General features: G+C 36.2%; 3 protein-coding genes across 4 annotated transcripts; 2 read left to right on the plus strand and 1 right to left on the minus strand.

The window, feature by feature from the left end:
* The first annotated feature begins 551 nt into the window (after positions 1 to 551).
* Positions 552 to 8,194, plus strand: LOC18051633 (flowering time control protein FPA). The gene is made up of 4 exons (XM_006447816.2): positions 552 to 751; positions 874 to 1,188; positions 4,812 to 6,025; positions 6,660 to 8,194. The coding sequence occupies exons 1-4, from the start codon at positions 749 to 751 to the stop codon at positions 7,864 to 7,866; spliced, it is 2,739 nt and encodes a 912-aa protein (XP_006447879.2). The 5' UTR covers positions 552 to 748; the 3' UTR covers positions 7,867 to 8,194.
* A 183-nt stretch (positions 8,195 to 8,377) lies between these two features.
* LOC18051634 lies at positions 8,378 to 23,096 on the minus strand. 2 transcript variants are annotated; one of them, XM_024190199.1, is made up of 22 exons: positions 22,920 to 23,096; positions 22,242 to 22,808; positions 21,837 to 22,057; positions 21,647 to 21,736; positions 21,190 to 21,324; positions 20,970 to 21,091; positions 20,454 to 20,618; positions 20,067 to 20,172; positions 19,754 to 19,859; positions 19,539 to 19,649; positions 18,909 to 19,072; positions 18,653 to 18,770; positions 18,268 to 18,492; positions 17,745 to 17,935; positions 17,438 to 17,605; positions 17,169 to 17,274; positions 16,820 to 16,957; positions 16,494 to 16,652; positions 16,178 to 16,384; positions 15,640 to 15,834; positions 8,768 to 8,839; positions 8,378 to 8,669 (listed from the first exon to the last, which is right to left on the minus strand). In XM_024190199.1, exons 1-22 carry the CDS (start codon positions 22,965 to 22,967, stop codon positions 8,511 to 8,513), a joined length of 3,573 nt encoding a protein of 1,190 aa, XP_024045967.1. In that variant the 5' UTR covers positions 22,968 to 23,096; the 3' UTR covers positions 8,378 to 8,510. The 2 variants fall into 2 exon arrangements, with proteins under 2 accessions (XP_024045967.1, XP_024045968.1); XM_024190200.1 differs by lacking the exons at positions 8,378 to 8,669; positions 8,768 to 8,839 and adding an exon at positions 15,509 to 15,525.
* On the plus strand, positions 13,822 to 14,504 carry LOC112100754. The gene is made up of 2 exons (XM_024190201.1): positions 13,822 to 14,004; positions 14,312 to 14,504. The coding sequence occupies exons 1-2, from the start codon at positions 13,876 to 13,878 to the stop codon at positions 14,495 to 14,497; spliced, it is 315 nt and encodes a 104-aa protein (XP_024045969.1). The 5' UTR covers positions 13,822 to 13,875; the 3' UTR covers positions 14,498 to 14,504.
* Positions 23,097 to 24,984: the final 1,888 nt, after the last annotated feature.

Genomic DNA, 24,984 nt, shown 5'->3' on the forward strand with positions numbered 1-24,984 from the left:
TGAATTAAATTTAATTTTACAGAGTAACCGATGGCATTAGACATATCTGGATACTTACTTCCATTTTCTTGCAATTATTTTGACGTGAATTAACGTTTGTATCGTTTGTTCTTAAAGTTTAATTATTTCTTTGGATATGGGTACAGAGGAGCGCTAGCAACTCTAAAATTAGTTCACGAATGTGAAACGAATCATTACTTATGTAAAGAGTCAATTGCAGGTGATAAGTTAAAATGAATCATTACTTTTTAAATAATATATTTAAATTTTGTTGAATATTTAATTTATTATATAAAAAAATGTATAAAGAGTGTTATGAGTTGTAAGAGATATTATTATTCATTTTATCACTTAATTTTTTTTTACATATTATTTTATCATTAAAATTAATATTAAATAGACAAATAAATAAATCCTTTATATAAATTAAAAAAATAATAATAATAAAAGACCGTGCAAGTGTCAAGCCGCCACGTACGAGCATCATCCGTTACCAAATAGAAATTTTTTTTTTGTCGTATTACATCAAAATCCGTGTTTCTATACGAAAAAGAATCCGTGTTAAATTAGAGCTTAAAAAAATTTAAAAATTAAAAATTCACAAAATTGAATAGCAATCTCGAAAACCTAACTAAGATAGCTCGATTTCGTCTCAGGTTTTCAGTAAAGTAATCTCTACAGACTCACGCCATCAACTCTACCTCCAAGTCTCCAATCTCTAACTTACGCAACGCAAAATCAAATAATTATGGTCAGTCTTTTTTTTTTCTTTTTTTTCATCTTAAATCTTCAAAAACTTTTATACATATTACCATCACTTCGAATTTCTAATTTATTTTTTATTTTTTGGTTTCAATCGCTTAATTTAAACAGTCAGGCCGCGGCGGAGGAAGGGAGCGGTTCCGCGGCGGGAGATTAGAGGACAGAACGCATTCCGGCGGCGGAGGCCGCGCCAATACGCCGCCGTCGAGGCATTTATGGGTGGGGAACTTGTCGCATAATATAGAGGAGGCGGATTTGACCGATCAGTTTCTGCGATTCGGAGAGCTTGAAAGCGTAGCGTTTCAGCCTGGAAGAAGCTACGCTTTCATCAATTTTAAAATGGAGGAGGACGCGATTGCTTCCATGAAGGCTCTTCAAGGGTTCCCTCTTGCTGGCAATCCGCTTAGGATCGAATTTGCCAAGGCGGTTAGTTGTTTTAATTACTTATTGTTGTTATTATTATTATTATTAATCTTTGATTTGTTAGTTTCGGAAAATATATGTGGATGTGTATTTGTTTATAAATTGATGATATTGATTCACCATATAAAGAATAATAGTATTTGAATTTGCAGTCAAATAATGTTCTAATTGTTAACTGATACCAGCACAAAAAATAATAGGTGGACGCAATTGAGTAATTAATTAGGGTATGTTTAATAATATTTGGTAATCTCCCAATTATACTTAACCATTTCAACCCACATTTACCTCAATCCTAAATATACACTTAATTTCAATCAAAAGCAGTGCTGTTAAAGATACTTGTACTCCAATCCAATTAATACTTCTGATTAGATAGCACTTTGAAAACAAAATAACCACGGATCATCAGCTTCAATTCCATATTTGCACCAGTAATGTAATTGTAATGGCAACAATTTCCTAAATTCAGTTTCATGCAGTAGCAGGTAATATATCTGCCTTTGATGCATTCTTTCATAATAACTCAGTGTCATCATCCACAGTACCTCTACTCCGCACAAATATAAAGCACAGCAAGAACTAATATCTTTAGTCAGAGAACAGAAGCAGTTTACAAAACGAAAAAATTAAGCATCGGCTCTGATTCTGCAATTGAGTTAAGTAATGTAACCGCAGAAATTCCTTCAGCCCCTTTCTTCCACTATCAGTTAATGTGTCTTTGTCTGACTGTCTGTTGCAATCTTTCATAATAATTGAGGTCCATGTGCAGAGTACCTTTATCTCCATATAAGGTTGCAAAAGACTCCTGCATTTTCTTTCATACCAGTGATGGTAAGATATAACATGCAGCAAATGTTACAGATCTTATTTTTAATTAATGAGGAATGAGGACTGAACTGGGCTATAAATTGCAAACATCAGGGATGATCTGGATTTTCACTTATGCTTTCAGATTGCTCATTTACTAAATACAGAACTAGTTTGGTCTCTATCACAGTAATTCTCAATGCCATAAAAGACATATAAAGTGATGCAAATTAATTATGTTCTTCAATTTTATAATGAGTACCTGCCACCAGCTATTTTAATAACTAAAGGAAGTTGATTATTAGTGGATGGATTATGTTTTTCCATTTGAGCACTGTATATTATTAGCTAAAAATAACTGATTATTTGATGGATTTGGCAAAATTATGAAAGTTAAAAGAATAGTTAAACATATGTCTCAATGAGGTGGATGGCTTCGGCCGCAGCTCTATTTATTATGGCTGATATTTTTCAATGATAGCAGTTTACCTCTTATCTGAACTCATTGAACTTAGAATGACTTCGTTGGCCGTCTTCTGTATAGTTGCTGAAGCTAGATTGTCATGATTATAAATATTTGATTAATTATCTGTTTCAAGGTGACATGTTTATAATCCTCTACCATAACTCCATCATTGAACCATTTCCTTGTTCCAAGTTATTCGTTCATCGTTATCAAGTTCCATAATATTGCCCTTCCTATAAATATGCGGATATGCTTAATCTTCATGGGATGTTCGTAAAACCATGAAATATTTCGTGTAATTAGCTAATAAGAAGGATGAACCTGACCGTGCAAGAAATAAGTTCTTCATTCTCTATATTAATGCTAAAAAAATAAGTTACTCATTTGAAATGCCATTAAAGGAAACAGGTTGAAAAAGATCTGAACTACTTAATGAAATTGTCCAAGGTTTTGAGAATACGATAAATATGTATGCCGTGCTGATTGGTGGCATAAATCTCCTTGCAAATTTAGGAGATGGTTGTATTGCTTGTACCCGCATCTAAAATCTAAAAGTTCACATTACTTGTCAAAGTGTATATTTCCTTTCATTGGATCAATAAGAGAAAAAGAAGAGAATTATTAGCCATTTATTATCTTTTTTCAGAAAGTGCTATTTGTACCCTTTACCTTGGTAAGAAACAACTTGACTGAAACTTGTAAACAAATATCATTGACCAAGATATAAAGATCTGTCAAGTTAATTTCAAGTAGAGTAAAATAAGTAAAGATGGATACGAAAGATATTGGCGATTTGACAGCAAAAGCAATAAAAATTCCAAAGAGACAATATTTATGAAAGATTGAAGAATAAGGAAACAAACCAGATGTAAGGTTAATGCATGTGTGTGTGTGCGAGAAGAGAAAGATAGATGACCCTCTTAGTTTTCCACCTTTGAGCGCTTGTATTTTGGAGTCAGATGTTATTACCAGATAATTTCTAACATTTCCCAGATATTCTCATGGAAAAATTCATGTCATAGACTATCAAGTTGATTTATAAACTAGTGGATAAGGATAGCATTAAATGCATACTAGTTACAGATCTTAATGAATTTAATATTATATCTGGTTTATGCACTGAGTAATGGATGCCAGATAGAAGCTTTGTGTTTGCTAAATGGCTCTCCAGGGTTCAATATACTAGGGTGGAAACACTATTGTCCTGCCTGCCAAAGCTTGGGCAATAAGCGCAAAAGAGAAATTGCTTTTGACCATTCCATGTGACTTTTTCAAGTGTGCAGGAAGAGATGATAGCATTCTCATTGTAACTTGTGATCTACTTCAAAAATCATCGGCAATTATGTATATGTAATTGCTTGCAGCGAGGCTGCAATTTTCAGAATTTTGAGAGGTCACATTGTCTTCTTTAAATCATGATCTCTCAACAGTTTCAGTTGATCTTGTCTGAATAATTTTGTGTGTCATATCGTATGCGCACATTCCTGTGATTAAACTACTTATTATTGCTAACGGTGTTATGCAGTAATTGTGTTGTGACTACTGCTTTGCATCATTTAACAAAGGGTGCAAAGGAGAGATAGAGCACATTTTGTGAAGTCCCTAGAGCTGAACTTCTTTTGTTCAGTGTTTCTCCATGCTAACAGATCCCTTTTTCTTTATTTTTTTTGTTAGTTTAGTGGGAAGAGAATGCCATATTTCTGTTTGTTGTAATGTGCTACTGCATTCTTCACATTTCACCTGTTGAGCTTAGCATTGTTAATATTTCATTCTATTCGTAATTTATTTCTCTGTGAAGCCAAAGTCTAGCTCTGGTGGTAAGGAGCGGCCTTCCTAGGGCTCAGGGCCTTGGTTTGAGCTTCAATGAGTGCGTGGATTAATTAAAAAAAAATTATTACTGCAGATTACTGGGAAAAATATTGAAACCATTAATATGCTTTTGGTATGGCTTCTAGGTAGAATGCACAGCACGTTCTGTTTGCTGGGATGCAGTTGTTTTTCTATCATTTAGTGGAACTTGTTTTAGATTTCTCTGCAAGAAAATTGCAAATTGATGGAACTTCCTAATGGCTATCTGCCACTAGATTGCGTGCAAGTAGAAATGATCATATTCTTTTCCAAAAAAAGGAAAAAAATTGACCATATGCAATGCATGCATGAATTGCATTTTGTCAACATCGTTATTTATTTGTCATCTACTTTATCCATATTACCATTTCTATTAGATGTAGAACAGTAATTAGCATTCCAGCAAAGCCTATATGCTCTGATTCAATTCATTTATTTTATTTTATTGCTTATACAGTGAGGGTTAGCACTTCCCTTATCTTAGCAAATTTCTTAATAACAGGATAAGTCAACGCCATCACAGGATGGAGAGTATTTACAACATCGAGATGAGCAACGCACTGGATTAAGAGGATCACCTTTTTCACAAAGGGACTCCAGATTACGTCACTTTAGTCCTGACTCTGAAAAATCCAAAATGACTGATAAAAATGCAGAACCCAGTGAAGTTTTATGGATTGGATTTCCAGCTTTATTGAAAGTGGATGAAGTGATCTTAAGGAAGGCCTTTTCACCATTTGGTGAGATAGAGAAGATTACTGTATTTCCAGGTCGTAGTTATGCTTTTGTTCAATTTAGGAGCATAATCTCAGCTTGCAGAGCAAAAGAAACTCTTCAAGGAAAATTGTTTGGAAATCCCCGTGTCCATATTTGTTTCGCAAAGAGTGAAGCAGGTGCTAACAGTGGAAGGGGCTCCTTGAATGGCCCTTCCTCCCCACATTTCAAGTTGAATGGTCGTTCTGGATCTTCTGAGAACTTTCGGCCAGCTAGGAATTTTGGGAGCTTTGCAGGAGATCCGAGTGTTAGATCTCCACAGCTTATCTCCAATCTGGATTCTGGAGATGCTGATGTCTATAATTTTAATAGGAAAGGTACTTTATGGAGTAGTGGAAACAATGCATATGAACCAATGAGGCTTGGAGAAGTCAGAAATGAACCAGGACTATCTCAAGACATGTATGAACATCGAATGAGTCCTCCCATTGAAAGGACACCTCACTTCCATGAAGTTGCTCACAAACGTCCAGTTTATGAAGAGTCGTGGGATTCGCCAGAAGATTCTTATTACCAACCTGGAGCAAAGAAATTAAAGATTGGTTCATTTCCTCCTGACAAAGAGCTGCCAGAGTATCCTTTCTCTGATCTAGAGCAAGAGAAACACACTTTTTCAAGGACATACTCTGATTTTTCTCAACCTGAGGTCTTCAATAAGAACTTAGACGCTGGACCTTTTGGGTATAAACAGATCCCCGATCAGCAGATGAATTTAGCTCTACCTTGCAGAGAAAAGAATGACCACTGGAGAACACCTCATGATAGTTTTCAGGCAGGTTTTGGTTCTCTGCCACCAAATCCTGTTGACAGGAAAAAATTCACTCCTGAATTAGAGAAGCCATCTTTCAAGGAGTGGAAATGGGAGGGAACTATAGCGAAAGGAGGAACTCCTGTCTGTCGTGCTCGCTGCTTTCCTGTGGGAAAAGTAATGGACATGATGCTGTAAGTAGTAAACCTTCCTTACATAATACTGAGTTCTTTTATAGATTTTAAGGGTAAGAAAGGGTTTCTTGTTGCCTGCTGCTTGTTTGTTGTAGCTTCTATATCTGCTTATTTATTACTGTCTAGTTCTCGCTTCATTATCCACGTCCAACCTTTCGCAAACTTCATTATAAAGAATTTTACAGATTGAAGCAAATGATTTGCAGCAGGATTCTATACCAGTTGTTTGACTGACTGCCAACAAATTTTGAATTACGTGCTTGAACTTTTTATACACTGTTGCGGGTGAACTTGTGAAATTTACCTGCTTTAGTTGAATTTGTGCAATTTACCTGAATCTTATCTAGTACAGAATTTCATCACAATTTCATCACTGGATCAAGTCCAAATTAAGTTTTTCAGGATGTTTGCAAACATTTTGAATGTGCAAATGCAATGATGTTTCTTAGTTATATGAAAGTATTTTGATACATTCAAGTACCTTGTGAAATTTCTTGCCTTGACAATAGAAAATTTGAATTTCAATGCACTTTTTTAGCAACATGTGTTACATAAATCATACAGGTTTATTTGTCTCCTGCATTTACATTCTGAAACAGTGAAACCATCTTTTGACTCCAATATTATGCTGCAGGCCTGAGTTCTTAGATTGCACTGCAAGGACTGGTCTAGACATGCTGGCAAAACATTACTACCAAGCATCTGGTTCTTGGGTTGTCTTTTTTGTCCCGGGTAGTGATGGTGATATTGGATTTTACAATGAATTTATGCACTATTTGGAGGAGAAGCAACGAGCAGCGGTTGCTAAATTGGATGACAAGACCACCTTGTTTCTTGTACCCCCATCAGAATTTTCTGAGAAAGTACTGAAAGTACCGGGCAAACTGAGCATTTCGGGTGTTGTTTTGAGGCTGGAGCCTCCTGGTTACAATCAGGGGCCTATACACCATCCAAATGAGATCAAAGATGCAAACTATTTATCCTTCAATGCTGATGCATCGTATCTAAATCAATCAGTGCGTTCAGAACCCTTTCCTTCAAGGGTCTCTTTTCCAGATATGACTATGTCAGCACAATCTGCATCATATCCAGGTTCAGTTCATTCTATGGGTAACATTTCTGACTCGTACGGTGAAAACAGGCATGAATACCCACCTCATCAAATTAACACCTCTTTGAGACCAAATCATTCTCCTCACTATATGCAAAACCCAGTCTCTGGTAACAGAAATATACCATCTCAGGCATCTAATAGTTTTGTTGATTCATCTATTGATGGGCATCCTTCAGTTGTGCCGAAAGTAGTGCAAGAAACGAGCTCTGCTTATACAGATGGAATTTCTGGCATCCCATTATCTGAAAACCGTCAGTTGTCACATCAGGACACAAAACCTTCAGGTTCTTTGCCCACTCCAATTGCATCCCTGCAACCAGAACAACTTGCGCAACTGGCATCAACTCTTCTTGGGCAGCAGGGGCAGGCAGGGTTCACTCCAAATGTATCAACGGCTGAGAATCAGAGGCAGACTGCCACAGGACATCAGTCTGACAGCCCACTTAGATCATCACAGGTTTATGCCTTACAAAATAATCCGGTGATGCCTGAGACATCCCAGTTTGGTCAAGTGCAACAGTTGCAGCGTCAGCAGCAAACATCAAGTGTGATTGCCTCTGTGAATCCGGCAACACAGAGAGAGGTTCAGTCAGGACAAGCAGAGAGTCAACAACTTCAAACTACTGGTAACCAGGATGCAGATGCAGATCCACAGAAACGCTTGCAAGCAACATTACAGCTAGCAGCTGCTCTCCTTCAGCAAATTCAACGAGGGAAAGGGACATGAACCGGACCAGACATGTTCTCTCTTCGTAAATTTTATCATTAACAAGCTTGCTTGTTTGATCAATGCTCATTTTCTATGGAATAGCTCAGGTCTTCAGACAATACGGCAGCATGTCTTAACATGATTAGCTATCACTTGTTGAAATGGTACAATCACACATAATATGTGGCATTTTCCTGATCAGCTATAGACTGTAAAGCTTTCTTTACTTTTATCACCAAGTTATCTTTTGTACTTTCTTTCTGTTTTTCACAAAAATTGTGGATTGGCTAGTCTTTACAGCAACTTGAAATTGAGTAATGACAGCAAGAAGCTTTCGTTGATTATCTCTTTCATAATTTCTTTTAAATTGTTCTTAGACCCAGGCTGTGCATTAGATTTTATATCTTCTATTATTTGCTATGATAGATCTTTAAAGTTGGTATCGAGAAATGATGTTTGCTTTAATGGTTCAGCACATCTGCAAAGACTCCAGAACCATCATCAGAGAGAAATATGGCAATTTTCTGGCCTTTATTGTTTATGAATCAAAAATTGCTACAAGTATTTCACGTTTCTGTTGTATATTTGTTTTCAAAATTTACAGAAAGAATCAAACTTATGGGCTGAAAATTTTTGTCACTATACTCCTGTGAAGATCATTGCTAGACAAAGTAGTAGGAAGATGTATCTGTTGAATTAGCTGCGTCTCTGCAGAGAATAGATCGAGCTTCCACTACTGAACGAGGAGGATCAAGATCCTTTTCTTGCAGTGAATTTCCTTGCAATCGCTGCATGTGGGAGGCAAATGTGTCGTCCAAAATCTGCAGAGAAGTAAAATTAGAAGTGCTTCAAATGAAACTTGTTGCAAGAGAAAATGCGCGAGAAGCAAAAACATAGAATGAAAAAGCAAACTACTTACTCCAAGAGCATAGTAAGAGCCATTATACCACACTGGATTCTCCTTTCTGCCTTCGAGAAACTTGAGAACAATCTAGTAAAATAACAAATTAAGTTTGTTAGTGTTGGAAAGTGCCACGTTGGAAACTGTAGAAATAACAGTTATAACTAGCTGCAATTAGTAAACAGCTGTTATTTAGCAATTATTGGTGGCTGAGTGTAGTAGATAAAGGTTAGATTAATTAATGGTTATGTGTTAGTAGTTAAGTTAATCTCCGTACACACACACACACAGAGATACATGTAATTACTGCAAAAGAGATAAGTAGAGAATTAAAAAGCCTTTTTCTCTTCACGGTGTCAGAGCTTTAGATTTTCTGCCTAGTGTTATTCATGGCCTTCATAGCCATTTTCTTCTACGGCCTTAATTGCCAACTTAATCTTCCTGAAGCCATCTTAGAAATGACTAAAGCTGACACCTCTTTCAGTGCTATTCATGCTGAGAACTCCACCCTCCAGATTACCACCTCCAAACTTAATGGAATGAACTTCATAGAGTGTTCTCAGTTCATGAAAATCTCCTTGAAAAGCAAAGGAAAGGATCCCAAATTTGAGATAAGGCATCCTGAGAATTACATGGTAATATCTTGGTTACTTAACTCCTTAGAACCCCGAATCAAGAAAACCTATATAGCACTTCCTACAGCCAAATAGATTTGGGATGCTGTGAACAAAACATATTCCAAAGTTGGTTTTGTTAAGATTATATCGCAAAGCAGGAAGTACATGAATGCCACAGACTACTATAACACTCTCAAAGGGTTGTTATCTGAAATGGATTTGTACCAGAATGTGAAGCTGCAATGTTCCAAAGATGCAAAGGCTATAAGAGATTCAGTGTATGAGCAAGCAAGGGATCGAGTCCTCGGGAAAAATCCTCTACCTGATTTTGATGGACCATTCGCTATCATTAGAGCAAAGAACTGGTGGACACTAAAACCATAGAGGGTGGAGACGCAACCATAAAATATTCTGCTCTTGCTGTGACTACTGCAATAAATAGAGGCACACATGGGCCACATATTTGAAACTATGTGGCAAGCCACAAAATCTGAAGCAACTGGGCAGGCCAAGCAAATCAGACTTCAACTATTGATCGAAGCAATGGACAAGGACTAGAGGGATTCAACCAACAAGATTTGGAAAAGCTCTGACAACTGTTGAACCAACTTGATCTCTCCAGCACCAACCCTGAACCCACCATTTTGTTCCATGGCTTCATCAACTACAAAAGCCTCCTCAATACTTCTAAAACATGATTCTTGTACCTAGATCACTGATTCAGGTTTTCTGATCATATGACAAGCATAGTTATTTACCATGTTCAGGTAGACAAAAAATTAAAGTAGCTGATGAGACTTTTTCCTCAGTTGCTGGTCAGATAACTGCTAAAATCTCAAACATAATAACCTGGCAATCACTTCTTCTCGAACACCATAATCTTACAATCTGTTCATCGTGTTCCAAACTTGGTTTATAATTTGTTGTCTATTGGAAAACTCACAAAGGACCTAAATGTTCAGTTGAATTTATTCCATCTGGTTGCTGTTTTCAGGATCGATCAAGGAAGATGATTGGGCCTGGTAAACTAAGAGACGTACTTAACTACTTGGGTAGTGATTAGAGGAGTGGTGAAGAAAAGCCTCAATATCTCGTCTCTCATCAAGACAATTTTGACAGATTTATCTTTAGCACTAATCGTTACCCTCTAAAAGAAATTATTTCCGAAGTTATTTCAAAAAATAGATATCAGCAGTTTACATTGCAAATCTTGTATCTTTACTAAACATCATCGCTCAATTTTTCCAATAAAAGAAAGTCGGATTTCTGCATCATTTAGTCTAATTCATTCTAATGTATAGGACCATCCCGTATTAACAATATTTGTAGGTCCCGGTAGTTTGTCACCATTATTGATGATTGTACCTGGGTCACATGGGTCTATCTTATGAAAAATAAATCAAAGATTTTATCGATTTTTTCTTTATTCCATAAGTTTATCAAGAATCAATTTGGATTCTATATCTAGACTTTGAGATCTGACAATGAAAAGAATACTTTGAACCAGGAACTGAAAATACCTATTAGAAGGGCATTCTACATCAGTCAACTTGCATTGATACACCTCAACAAAATGATATTACAGGAAGGAAAAATAGAAATCTTCTTAAAGTTGCTTGATCTCTTTTGTTCCAACCAGCTAAAATACTTACTAGAAGGGCAAAAATTCACCAGAAGTGAACACAATCATTGTGTTTTTTAGAAAACTATCAGATGGAGCTTTCATCTATTTGTTACTCTATGTCGACAATATGCTTATATCTTCGAAGAATAGAGATGAGATCAAAAGATTAAAGAAGCAGCTGGCTTCTGAGTTTGAGATGAAAGATTTGGGTGATGCACAAAGAATACTTGGGATGAAGATTTGTAGAGATAAGAAGAATGGGAGTGTATGGTTGACTCAAAAGTCTTATTTTAAGAAAGTGCTAGAAAAATTCGATATGGATGACAAAACTAAACCGGTATGTACACCTCTAACTCCTCATTTCAAATTAAGTTCTTCTTCATGTCCTACATCTCAAGAGGAGAGCGTGATTGCATGGCTCGTGTTCCATATGCTAGTGTTGTGGGTAGTCTTATATGTATGCTATGATATGCACAAGGCCTGATATATCTCAAGCAGTGAGCATGGTTAGTAGATACATGCACAATCCGGGTAAAAATCACTAGCTTGCGGTAAAGTGGATTCTCCGATATCTGTATGGGACAGTTAATGTTGGGTTATTGTTCAAGAAGGATTGTGGTCAACAATGTGTTGGGTATTGTGATTCTGATTTCGCTGGAGACCTAGATAAGCGAAGATCAACAACGGGCTACATATTCACATTGGGTGGAGGTTCGGTTAGCTAGAGGTCGATTTTGCAATCAACAATTACTCTACGGAAGCAGAGTATATGGCAGCAACTGAGGCTGTCAAGGAGGCTATATGGTTGAGAGGCTTGTTGGGTGATTTTGGAAAGATCCAAAAGAACATTAAGGTCTTTTGTGATAACCAAAGTGATTTCTTGCAAAGAATCAGACGTATCATTCTCGGACGATACGTGAAATATCATTATGTGAGGGAGATTATCGAGAGCGGTAATGTGTTATTAAAGAAGATCGATACTAGAGATAACCCATCAGACATGTTGACAAAGGTGATTTCGGGAGTTAAGTTTCAACATTGCTTGAAATTAATTTAGATCCTTTGATTATGTTGAGGCATTACGGCAAGCTTGATCCCAACCTTTGAGTACGTAAGCAGTCGAATAGATGAAAAGTCAAGTCAAATCCGTGTGGACTTTTTGCACACGGTTTGAACGCGGTTTGGACGCGTTTGGAACGCGGTTTTTTTTCTTTATATTTGTTTCATGAATAGTGCCAACATTTTTCCTATAAATAGCTAAGCTTATAGTGCCAACATTTTTTTCTTCATTTGTTTAGCATTCCAAAATTGTTAAGCTTATAAGTTTCTAAGCTTTTAAGATAAGTGAGAGAAGTGTGTCTGGGGAATTTATCTTTCCTGCAGAGTGTGAGAATGAGATTTCTTTACTCAAATATTTGCACTCAATATATTAATTGTTAAATAAACAATTATTCTTTCTTGCCTCCGTGGATATACGTTTAATTACCGAACCACGTAAATTTTGTGTCATTTATTTTTCAGAACAACATCGAGATTGATTTGAATAAGGGCATCCATAACTTCGCGCCTCCGCATGCTGAAGTTGATTTTCCCATCAAACTTTTCAACATCGATCTTCTGGCCTCCTATAACAGGTGCTGAATAGCGATTTGACAAATCTCGCCTCCCACCTGAATTGTCTCCTGAAATAATCTTCTGAAATAATTGATCTCTCCCTAATTCTGAAAGTTTCACCTTCTACCATTTTCTCAACGAACTATTTCCACTTGAAAAATAGCCTTTATAATGTTAATTTCGCGTAAATAAATGCACTAGGAAAGTTCCCAGGAAACTGGACGGGAACTTGATCCAATTAAAAACCAAAATCCTTAAACTCTTAAACATGCAAAAATACACACTACTTACAATAGACTGTCTCTCAAGTACAAATGGTCGTCTCCACCGTATTCGTGAACAGTACCGTATGTGAATAGTACCGTATATGTGAATAGTACCATATACGTGAATAGTATCGTATACGTCAATAGTACCGTATTCGTGAACAGTACCGTATACGTCAATAGTACCGTATACATGAACAGTACCGTATCCACCAAGTACGAACCGTCGGCTCTAACACCACTTGTTGTGCGCGGAATGCGGAATCAAGCGCACCAAATAATTACTGAAAAATAAATGACACAAAATTTACGTGGTTCGGTAATTAAACCTACATCCACGGAGGTAAAAAAGAATAATTGTTTATTTAACAATTAATAGAGTACAAGTATTTGAGTAAAGAAATCTCACTTTCCCATAACCCAAATATACCCAGCACTCTCACACTTCTCTCACTTCTCTTAAAAGCTTAGAAACTTATAAGCTTAATAATTTTGGGATGCTAAACAAATGAAGAATGCTTAGCTATTTATAGGAAAAATGTTGGCATTATTCATGAAACAAATATCAAGAAAAAAACTTGCGTTCCAAACGCGTCCACACCGCGTGCAAACCGTGTTCAAACCGTGTGCAAAAAGTCCACACGGATTTGACTTGACTTTTCAACAAATATGCCATTCTTATTGCAACTTATCTAATCAACAGAATGCCTTCTTAATAGTCAAAGTCTTGTGAAGAAACTCATGCTCTTGTTCAACCCCATTTACAGAGTAAACTTGATCCTAGATTTTTGACGTGTGTTTTACTACCACTAAAGGTACTTGGATATTTTCCTTAGCTACTCTTCATCAAAAAAGGTACAAATGTTTTCATCCTTCTACAAAGAAGACATATGTTATTATGGATATGACCTTTGTGAAAAATCATTATTAATTTAGTAGGATGTGGAGGAAGATAGGCGGGAATAGGATGTGGAGGACATTGTGCAGCCAATTAACAAACCAAACATGGAGTCATCTATTAAGGAATCAGAAGTAATAACCACTAAGGATACTACTACAAAGGGCCCTCCAAACATGGAGTCAGCTACTGAGGAATCAGAAGTAACATCCACTAAAGAACCTACCTCCTTCAACGTAAGACTAAAATTCAGTTTAACAGTCATCGTTCCAACCAATCAGAATGTACGACTCCACAAAAAACACTCTTTCAACTAATAACAAAGATAGATATTGAGGCTCAGAAAACACTCGCTCTAAGAACGTATTCCAAGAATAAAAGGATTGTCATTGCTTCCCATGCTCCAATTGTTAGTAATGAAAATAATGCTTTAATTATCATTTCTAATTCTGCTCCTCAAGATGATGTATTTACGTACTGCTTTAAGAAAAGGGGTTCGGAGTTGTACCTAACACCTTATGTCTTATTTTTGCGTCTTTGCAGAACGTTTCTGCTCATTATGGTGCTTCTCTCACATCTCTATTGTCCCAAAGAGTTCCTACATCTGTTCAAGAGGCCTTAACTTCAAATCCATGGAAAAAGGCAATAAACGAAGAATTAAAAGCCTTGGATAAAAAATCAGACATAGCAGATTGTGGACTTGCTTTGTATCCGTCCAATGACCCATAGATCTACATGCAGCCAACAATCTTCCTTGAACAGATGTAGAATCCTTGAGATATTTCTCGGGACTCGCGATATGGAATCAACATCACTCAACAGAAATATACCTAAGATCTATTACAAGAAGTCGGATTGGCTGGCTGGCGACTAATTGATACTCCAATTGAAACCAATCGTGGACTTAGAGAACTGATAACCTGTGGACAGAGAAGAATATCAGAGAATGGTGGGCAAACTTATCTACCTATCTCATTCAAGGCCAGACATTGCCTATGCCGTGACTGTAGTTAGTCAGTTTATGCATGCTCCTCTAAAGTCTCACCCTGAAGCTGTCTGCGGGATTTGAGGTATTTGAAAGGATCACCAGGTAAAGGCCTTCTATTCCGAAAGGGAGAAGAACGTAAACTAGAATTTTACATAGATGCGGATTGGGCTGGTTCTAAGATAGACCGAAGGTCAACTACCAGGTATTGTACATTCATTGGAGGAAACCTAGTTACTTGGAGAAGCAAGAAATAACATGTGGTGGCTCGCTCTAATGCAGAGGTAGAGTTTGCAGTATATATGAGCTATTGCGTGGTTAAGGATAGTTCTATCTAACTTGAAGGTCAAGACAGAAAGTCCTATATTGCTTTATTGTAACAAAAAGGCTGCAATAAGTATTGCTCACAACCCTGTTTAACATGATTGGACCAAGCATGTTGAAATTGATAGACACTTCATCAAAGAAAAACTTGAATCAGAGCAGATTTGTGTTCCATATGTTTGTTCCAAAAGCCAACTACCAGGTGTGCTTACAAAAAGACTACCCACCACCACGTTTCAGGATTTAATCTACAAGTTTGGAATGCAAAGTGTCTTCGCATCAGCTAAAGGGAAAGTGTTGGAAAGTTCCACGTTGGGACTGCAGAAAGAACAGTTAGTAACTAGCTACAATTAGTAAACAGCTGTTAATTACCTAATATTAGTGGTTGAGTGTTTGGTAGATGATGGTTTGATTAATTAATAGTTGGGTGTTAGTAGTAAAGTTATTCCTGAAAAAGAGATGAACAGAAAAATAAAAAGTCTTTTCTCTCGAGTTAGAATTAAAAAAAATGCCAACTAAAATGGCAATGAGTTTTTCTTTTTGTGGTCATGGAGTTTCTCACCTGTCCCATTCTGTCCCAGAACCCACGGCTGATGGCAATGAATATCCTATTTGAAAAGACTTGATGTAAGTTGGAAATGGAGTCAATGAGTTGTGAACTCAACATCTGCATTTTTTCACGAACATCAGCCTCTGCGTCTTCTTCTTTTATATCCTCTAGAATCCTCTTAAGACGTGTAGTTCGATTAGCTTGCATCTGAAATAGTTCAACAAACAACCATTGGTGATTCTTTTTCAACAAGTTCTAGGAGAGCTTTAATGAAAAACTATATTTTTAATTATGAACTTTTTTTTTTAACGAATAACCCTCAACAAAGCGGGAGAAAACTTACATTAGAAAAGTTAGAAAGTAACATCTAAACAAGGGCAGACCAAAAGTCCTAACCCCTCAATAGAGCATATTAAAATTACGTCAAAAGGATGAACAGAGAGAACTAGAAATCAGCTGAAATAGTAGTATGGATCAGCACGACAGACCAAAATCAAATTTAAGCAACTTGAGTTAACATCAAACACAGAGTGAAAGCAAATACGCTTACATTGCTTACTAGCTGCTCCACTATTGCCTGCAAGTAATTTTTGTACTTGGTTCTCAACAGAACCGTCACTCCATTCATCTGCTCTCCGAAGAGTGATTTCTTATCTCCAACAGCAGGCAAGCAAGATGCCCACGATTTTAAGATATCTTCAACTCGACAATGTAATATATCTAGAATTCTCTTGATGGTATTCAAGAAAGTTCCCAGCTGCCAAAACCGTTTCCATTATCAACTAAAATAAACTTGGTTCAAGAATATCAAGAGAACCAGGTCAACATCCATGTTATGAAGTAGAGCATGAATGTGGTGCACTCACCTGACTTGGAACAGAGTACAGGGTAGATGACTGTCTTCTTGTAAGCTTTTGTACATGAAGATTAAGCCTCTTCTGAATGCTGTCTTTCAAAGGAGCCAAAATGTCGTTGTATTGCTTTTCCATAGCTTTTATGATAGCTCTTTCCACGTTGGCAACAGCCTTTGAGAAATGAATAAAGCAATTATGAAAGTGTCAATGGAAATGAAATAATACTACTATCAAAAGTCCAAGGTGTGAAATGAATATTGTAGGAAAGAGAGACAGAATATCAGTGTTGATGCTCGTATGCAGCTTATTTGTCGAGGAAGAAAAGGATTGGAACTTACATTCTCCAATACCAGCGAGTACTGAGGCCAGCGGTTGATCACTACTTCATACTCAATAAGAGAGTTCTTAATTTTCTCATACATTTCCTCTGCAAACGGTGAGGTGGAGTGACTTGTTGCTACTCCGGACCAGGGGACCTGCAAAAAGTAACTCCTTGTAAACCAAAGAAGTTCACTTTGCAGTGTCCAATTTGTTGATTCACTTAATTTTTCGCCCATGCTTGATTAATTCAGTGAATGAGGGGTAGACATAAGGTGAGAATTGTATGCATATAAATCATATGTGAATATAATCGGAAAGGAGAGACTACATATTGTTCAAGCGTGCATAGAACTATTGTGAGGATACCTTTTCCATCTTACAAAGGTCAAGTAATTTAAGCTGCATATCCTCTACCCAAAGCATTATGTAGTCATCGAACAGACCCTTTGCATCCACCCCACCCTGCACTGGACTGAAGCAAAAAGAACATAGAGCATGAGGCCAATGGCTTCGACATTCACAAAAGGTTATAAACAGAGTTGATAGCACTCAAGATAATACTTAAAACTTTTTATTACTACTATATTTTATTTCCTCGAACACCACATGGGATTTTGGTGAACTTCTTGACGAACCTTATATTCCACGACTCAATGTCCCATTCAAAATCAGCAACTGCTACAAGAAGTTCATTAACATGTGGAAGTGGGCTAGATGCAGGCCAAGCTGCTAGGAAACCTCTTAGCCGGTTGCACAACTCGGTGCTGTAAACAGCAGCAGCAATGTTTGAAAGGTCAATTGAACTGGAAACAGAGAAATGTGTGTTAGAAGGTATTGGATATGACTGATTTTTGAGTATGTGAATGAAAAATTAACCTTTGTCAATGGACACTTCATTCCAAGATGCAGAAAAACTTTATTTTAAATAATTGTTGCTACTACCTTGGAAGTATGTGGTGATTGTGTATCTTGATGTCTGACTGAATTTCATTCCTTATACTTATACACAAATTCTTCATCTTCAAATAAGCAGTTGACATTGTAATGGAGTCCATGAGGAAACCATCTGAGCTGGTTGACACAAACTCATCAGTCTCAAGCATGTGGTTCCGACATCTTTTCTTTGCTGCTGTCTGCATAACATAACAAGGAACTTGGTTGAAATTTGAATTACAGTATGTTTGATGTAAGAAAATATTAGAATGTGAACAAAACTGTCTGACACTCCTCCCCCCTCTCCTCCACTTCCTGCCAGTTCTTTATCCCACTGGTAAAGCATTTGCAGACTGCCAATCCAGGCATCATGACATAGTTCAATGTCCACTAAGTGAAAATATTAATAACCTCTAAGATGCAAAGAGTGTGGCTACTTACGGACATTTACGTTTGTCTTACATGTGCATACATACTTGAAACTGAGTTGAATGTATTAGCCTACATTGGTTCCAGTAACAAATTAAATCACCTGTAAGTAGTTTTTCAGCATAGTCTGTGCATCTTGAGATAGTATATCATGAAGGAGGCAGTAAACTTGAACAGCAGGAGCTAGAGCTGGTGCAACAGACTCTTTTGCTGGACCAAACAACTCAGCCAACCCTGTTGGAGAGTTTTCATCCAAGGACTTATAGTTCTCAAAAACCTTTTCCAAGAGACTCTCAATTTGTGTTTCACAATCTAATAACATGCTTTTCTGCAAGAGAGCCAGTTCAAATATTCAAAATGATCATCAGCCTCGCTAGCTGGGGATCACATAAATAAGGAAAAATGCTATCACCTCTAGGTCAGTAGGAAGCAAAGACAATAAATGATGAGATTTTCAAAAGGGAAATAAATGCAATGGGAAGCCGTACCTCCTGCCTAGTCAAACTTTTCTCACTTCTTGCCTTTAGAATGGGCACAAGTAACTCATTGACAAGCTCTAGGCAGTCTTTTGTTGGAGTTGCCACATTCATTACATGTAAAAGATATCTAAGAAGGAAACAAAAAGGATGAAAAAAATTCAAGGCAACCTAAATGTAAGAGCATTATATTCTTTTTTTTTTTGGATAAGAAATGTAAGTGCATTATATGAGCTTTTAGCTTGACAAAATTGACATTTTTAACCACCTGAGTTTTGTATATGAATCAGAAACTCCATAATAATCTGCAAATTCAGTCAAGAGCCACTTCCAAGGTCCTTGTAGCCTCAAGTTTCGAGGATGAAAATGTTGTGCACGCATTGCAGCTTCCAACAGTAAATCATAGGCCAGAGTTTCCACAACAGAGCCACTCTGTAATATGTAAAGACCACAAAATGGAAACCTGGTTGTCATGCACAATCTCATCTCAGCATGCAGACATGTTCATGTTCACCAGCTAACAAAAGCTAATTTCCGTGAAATGAAATCATGAAAATATTCATTTCACATTAGACCAGTCTTTGACCAGGTATTATAACTTTGAATATATGATTTCCAGTTTCCCAAATAAAATCTACTATTAACCATATTACCGGACATCACTTTATTAGTTTAAGTATATAGCAGAACCAATACTTCAGATATATTAATTTAAGTAAGCCTGCTACTAAATGAACTTTAGAGAAAAAAAAGTGACCATTAATAGTATTACTAGCCATCACTCAACAAGCACTGCCAAAATACCCTAAGTTTGAAAAAGAAAAATAAAATCAGAAATTTGAAACCAACTTTTGGAATAAAAATTTTTGCCAGTGGAGTTGGGATGGTAAAACGAAACCTTTATATGATTAGTCTCGTCAGATGTGATTGTACTACCAATGGATAGCTGGATCTTCCCAACGCATTCTTGATCATCATGGTAAATGGGCCACCATCTAATTCTGTCATTCTGAATGATACCAACAATCACATTCAGTACATAATCAGATGGTAGAAATTGTATTTATTCTCTACGAAAGACCCAATACTGGATATAGAGTAAGGGATACATACAGGGTTATCAGTCAAGGATGAAACTGGAATTGTAGCTCTGCCATGGACTGAGTTCTTTTTATCTTGGACTTCAACCAAGAGGGCATCCCCTTCGCACTCAGGAAAACTGAAATTACAAGTGCATTTAAGAACAACTTTAAAATTCGTTACTGCGTATCAATGCCCAAAAGTCTAATCATACTATACTTCAAGGGGCTGTTTATCTACTACAGTTTGATTTAAATAATTAACAAATCGGTATATGCTGTGATAAGCGATGCAAATCTGTCAAAATAAAAGCCAGCATATGTGGAAAAGTAAGAAAGCAACTTACAAGACATGATAATCGCCACTTCCAGGAAGCAAGCATATGGTAGAACCTTTCTCAACATCGGTTTCTTCTGTAGCACTCTTCAATTGGAATAAGCATGATAAATGATCTGCAGTTATTTTTCAATAGTTCAGAAACAACATAAAAGACATCAACCCTCACCACCAGATGTATCCATGACATACACGAAAAAGTCCATCATGATTACATTTCTCGGACAGTTGAAGATATTCACCATGGACTCTTTTTAACTACAACATGAACTTCATAATCCAAATGCAACAACATCAAAACTTTCAAATTATAGCCTCCCAGATATTTCCATCTACAATGTAGAGCAAATTACAATGAACCAAGAAAATATTATCATGTGTTGCAATGAACACAAACCTTCTGATTGCAGCGGGAATGAGGCTAGTTTAAGAGAATTCATGCCATTTTTCACTAGAGATGAAACCCGCCGGACATACTGTGCCCCTGCTTCAATGTACATAGCACTACGGAGCGAGTATGTGCTTCTAAGCTTCCGCCTTGGTATTACTCGAACTTTCTTCACTGTGATTTTCAAACAACCAGATCTCAGTTCAAATGCAATCCACGGAATTTTCATTCCAAACAATTTCAATCCTTTTCTCTATTTTGAAACATCCAAGACAGACAGATTGGTAAGCTTAGAGGTATAAGTTCGGAGTTACTGACCTAAATTTCTGTAACCACTTCTATGAACTGAACATCATCATATGTAAAATAAATGTGGACTAAAACTATGATCAAATGTATAAAAAACAATAGGAAGTTTGAACATGGTGACCAAAGTATACTGAACAAAATTAAATTCAAGCCCATCCTTTCAAATATCTAATTTCTAAATAAGAATGAATCTATGTTCTAACATGGAGACATTACCTTCCACTCTTATCTTTCCCATGACTTTTTTTGCCTTCACAAGATGTACATGTTGTGCACCCTTAGAATTCCCCAATTCTACTGGTTTTACACCTCGAGGTTGCAACAAAAATTTGTGTAGCCTACAATAATATGAACATTCAGATGGACCCAATCATACTTGAAATGAACCAAAGAGTGTACGATGGATAAATTGAAATTCACAAGCATGAGTTACTACCCAAAAGCACTACGAAGAAGCAAGCACTCATCACGCAGAAACTCTGGTGCCTCTGTGCAGCCTCTTGCCCATGCAAATAGGCACAAGCGGATGCAAGCATCATAAGCTACAAGTGTTTGCCAGGCATATTGATCACTGCAAGAATTGAATTGAAGATTCCGTAAGAAGAATAAAAAGGAGCATTTTAGATATGTGAAAAAGTTCGTAAAGATAGAAAACACATTATCAAATTTCTCTTCTGTGTGCTTCATGCATGCCCATAGAAATTTTATTCAATTAATTAAGAATAATTTCTTCCATGTAAAAAAAATAAAACAAAATGAACTTGACAATCTGTGGTTTATAGAACTATATACTATATTTTTAAACTACATAACTCATAAAGGATATTTCTTGAAGTACTGTGAAAATACCAAATACAGAAATAAAGCTCCAAATCTATGGTCAAATATTGCACCTGGTGCTATAATAAGGTGAGTTGTCCAATGAACTGGTTTGCCAATAAGACATCTTTTCTACCTTTTCCCCACTTGTAGTATTGTTTTCTCTGCATAAGGCAATATAAAGAAACTCAAAAACTTTGTATAAATCAAAAACGTCCACCAATTTATAAACGAAGTGTAAAAGAGAACTAGCAATTATAATACCTTTCGTCAAGCTCACTCACATTCTGAAACTGTGATTTCCAATCGGTCAAAACTTTTTTAGTGCCATCCAGACACTCTGATACTCTTGACTCACAGACCCCATTCCCCGTTTTCTCCATTTGTTCTTTTTCCTCGGCTCCAACTTCCGTAATAGGAGGTGCACTTGGTGTTCCCATATCATCCACTTCATTAATCATAGTTTTCACATTGCTTGCAGCACGCTATAGGCATCATCAACATTAAATTGAATTCATAAATTTGTTATGTCAACATAATATCCAACATCATTCATCATTAAAATAAAAAATTTTAACTTCTTAAACACAATCCTAGTTTGCTAAGCTCTACAATCAACCTCATTTATTACGAACAATAAAAAGGGTAATTCTTTTGATATAACCTCACCTGAGCATTGCGCAATTGAACTCGTTCTCTCAGGTGACTGCTAATGCTACTACTACCAGAACTTGGGGTCAAAATTTTCTTTGAAAAATTGTTACACCCTAAATCACCATCAGGAAATCTTCTGTTATTCTCGGGCACCTCAATCTTCAAATCATTGAAAAACCCTCTATTCAACTTTGCATAATTGCCAGATTTATACCCAAAAGTCTCTCCTTTATCATCATTGTGCATCCCTTCACTCGCCTTATCAAATAAATCTTCTTCGTCTTCTTCTTCAGAGTAGCTAACATCCATATTACTAGAAACCGAATCCACACTCTCCTCCTCATTACCGCTATCATTCTCATTATCATCACAATCTTCGGCGTCGTCGAGACGAGGAGTCAGTACACTCTTTAACAAACCAGAGTGGAACTTCAAAGGAGGCAAACTGTGAGGAGACAAAAGAGAAGAAGCATTGCTGTTGTTGTTGTTGAATATTAGAGGAGATTTTGGAAATGGGTCGTGTGATAATCTCTCCGTTAATGGTGATCGAATTCTCGGCTCTCCATCCACACAATCCTGTTTCTGGGAAAAAAAAAGAGGAAAAAATTACAGATCAAGATTCAAAGAGGCTTTAAAACCAACCCAAATGAAGAAGAATAAAATAATGAAAGAGAGAAAATTAAAAAAGAGTACCTGCTTGACCCAGTTGATAGCGGATTCGTCTAAGCCTTCAGTGAACATTGTTACAGAGAAAGTGACGTCGTGAAATGCAAGATCGTGAAAGTCAGATAAATTTTGAGGCTTTGAGCTTAGAGGAGAAAGATGGAGCGTTAATGGCTGAGCTGTGTGGGCGAGCTGTCGGTTTTAAATGTTAACGGCTAGTTTTGAATTTCTTGATTGCTTGTAAACGGACTCCTTTTTAGCCCATTAATTATTGCATAATACTTTATTATGGAATGATTTAGGACTTTTGTTTAATTATTTATTTTAGTGATATTTACTAAGTGGTTGAAGTGGTTTCTTCTTTAATACTATATCGAGAAAAAGAAAATCTTTCCATTAATGCACTAATTATTAATGTTCTTTTTTAAGTATATAACTTAAAATTCTAAAATTTTGACCAAAATCTTTATATATCCTAAATTGGTAAGAATTCAATTGAAGATATCTGTAAGATACAATTTACAGTATACGAATAGAATTGGGTATCAGAGTATCATGTATTGAATCATAAAATTGCATGTTATGTTAGTAAGGAAATTGCAGTCAACTATTAAATCACAAAATCTATTCAAAGTCTCATCATGGACCTGAATATTAATTATTGCTGGACATGATTGAGAATGCACTCGATTTTTATATTAATTATACAAAAAAAAAAAACCATAAAAGGTAAATGTTATATTTATTATTGAGTTCCAAATTTTGATTGAACTTTAACGAACGTGAAGCAAAATTAAAGACAGTCTCAACTCTCAATAGTACTAACCTTGGATCCTAATCATGATGGCACGGGATTTTTAACTAAAAAAAGAATTATTGTACGTAATTTAATACCTTTTTTATTTCTTGTCCAGGTGATGGTGAAACAAATATTATACTTAAGAAATTTCGCTATTTATAAGTAAATTCAGTTCATTCTGACCTAAGATCCATCATAAAAGAATTATTCAGATAGGACATTAGTATATCTAATAGCAAAATAAAATATAATGTTGCAGAAAGTTGTTTAGTGCGGATGTTCTAATATAATATCTTGAATTTGTTAAAGTTCCGAACAATTATTAAACTATATAGTTTAATAGTATAATAATATAATGCTATTAAACCATAAAACTTAATAGATTTCTCAAATTTTAACAAAGTTTAGGATTTTAGACTATATATATATATATATATATATATATTGAGATCTTGAAATTTATTAAAGTCTGAAGAAGCTATTAAACCATATGGTTTAATATCATTGTGTCATTGTACTATTAAATTATGAAGTTTCACAGACATTACAATATTAAACTATATGGCTTAACAATTTTTTCAAATTTTAACAAATCTAAAATTCTAAATTGGAATATTTCTAAAATATATACACACGCACACATTGATCCGGTTCAATGGATATAATGAGTTCACACAGGTCTTTATTGTTTAACCTCCTCTAATTAACTACACATTTAAAGCCTGTTCACAAATTGACAAACATACATAACAATCCATACCCAACAACTAAAGCCTTGTTTGGCGCTAGAGATTTTTGCATTCAAAACGAAAACGAATGATAAATAATCAATTGTCTTCTACTGTATGTTCACGAATGTTAAAGTTACGAACATATTATCACTGGGATTTTTTATTTTTTTTAAAAGCACTTTTACATTGAGATATAATAAGATATGATGAAACTGATAAAGGAAAATGGAACAAAACTGATAAAGGAAAATGGAACAAAAATTAAGGCCAGCTGAAACGAGGCTTCCACGTTTCCATACATGCAACAATGGAAACAAATACAGAGGATGTGTGTCCATTTTTCATGATGGTGACTCACTGCCAAAAAAGCAGTCACAGCCAGTGTCACATTGTCAAATTGGCTCTCCGTACGATGTATTTCTGAACCCACTTATCAAAATTTGCACACTCTCACTTCTCATTTGCCACTCACTAGTGAGGCTTAGCTAGCTAGCTTTGCCCAATTTCAACTTCCTCGGTTTCGTCTCCTCTTTGTCACAGTTTCAGCTTCCATTCTCACTCTCTA

This window comes from Citrus clementina, unplaced genomic scaffold (genome assembly GCF_000493195.1).
Source record: "Citrus clementina cultivar Clemenules unplaced genomic scaffold, Citrus_clementina_v1.0 scaffold_2, whole genome shotgun sequence".
Lineage (NCBI taxonomy): Eukaryota > Viridiplantae > Streptophyta > Magnoliopsida > Sapindales > Rutaceae > Citrus > Citrus x clementina.

Coding starts and splice junctions, on each gene's coding strand:
- LOC112100754 (XM_024190201.1), top strand. CDS start 13,876: ATGGAGTCATCTATTAAGGAATCAGAAGTAATAACCACTAAGGATACT. Junction 14,005..14,311: donor AAGAACCTACCTCCTTCAAC/GTAAGACTAAAA, acceptor GCGTCTTTGCAG/AACGTTTCTGCTCATTATGG.
- LOC18051633 (XM_006447816.2), top strand. Junction 1,189..4,811: donor GGATCGAATTTGCCAAGGCG/GTTAGTTGTTTT, acceptor TCTTAATAACAG/GATAAGTCAACGCCATCACA. Junction 6,026..6,659: donor AAAGTAATGGACATGATGCT/GTAAGTAGTAAA, acceptor ATTATGCTGCAG/GCCTGAGTTCTTAGATTGCA.
- LOC18051634 (XM_024190199.1), bottom strand. CDS start 22,967: ATGTTCACTGAAGGCTTAGACGAATCCGCTATCAACTGGGTCAAGCAG. Junction 22,809..22,919: donor CTATCAACTGGGTCAAGCAG/GTACTCTTTTTT, acceptor TTTTTTTCCCAG/AAACAGGATTGTGTGGATGG. Junction 19,650..19,753: donor CATCCTTGACTGATAACCCT/GTATGTATCCCT, acceptor GGTATCATTCAG/AATGACAGAATTAGATGGTG.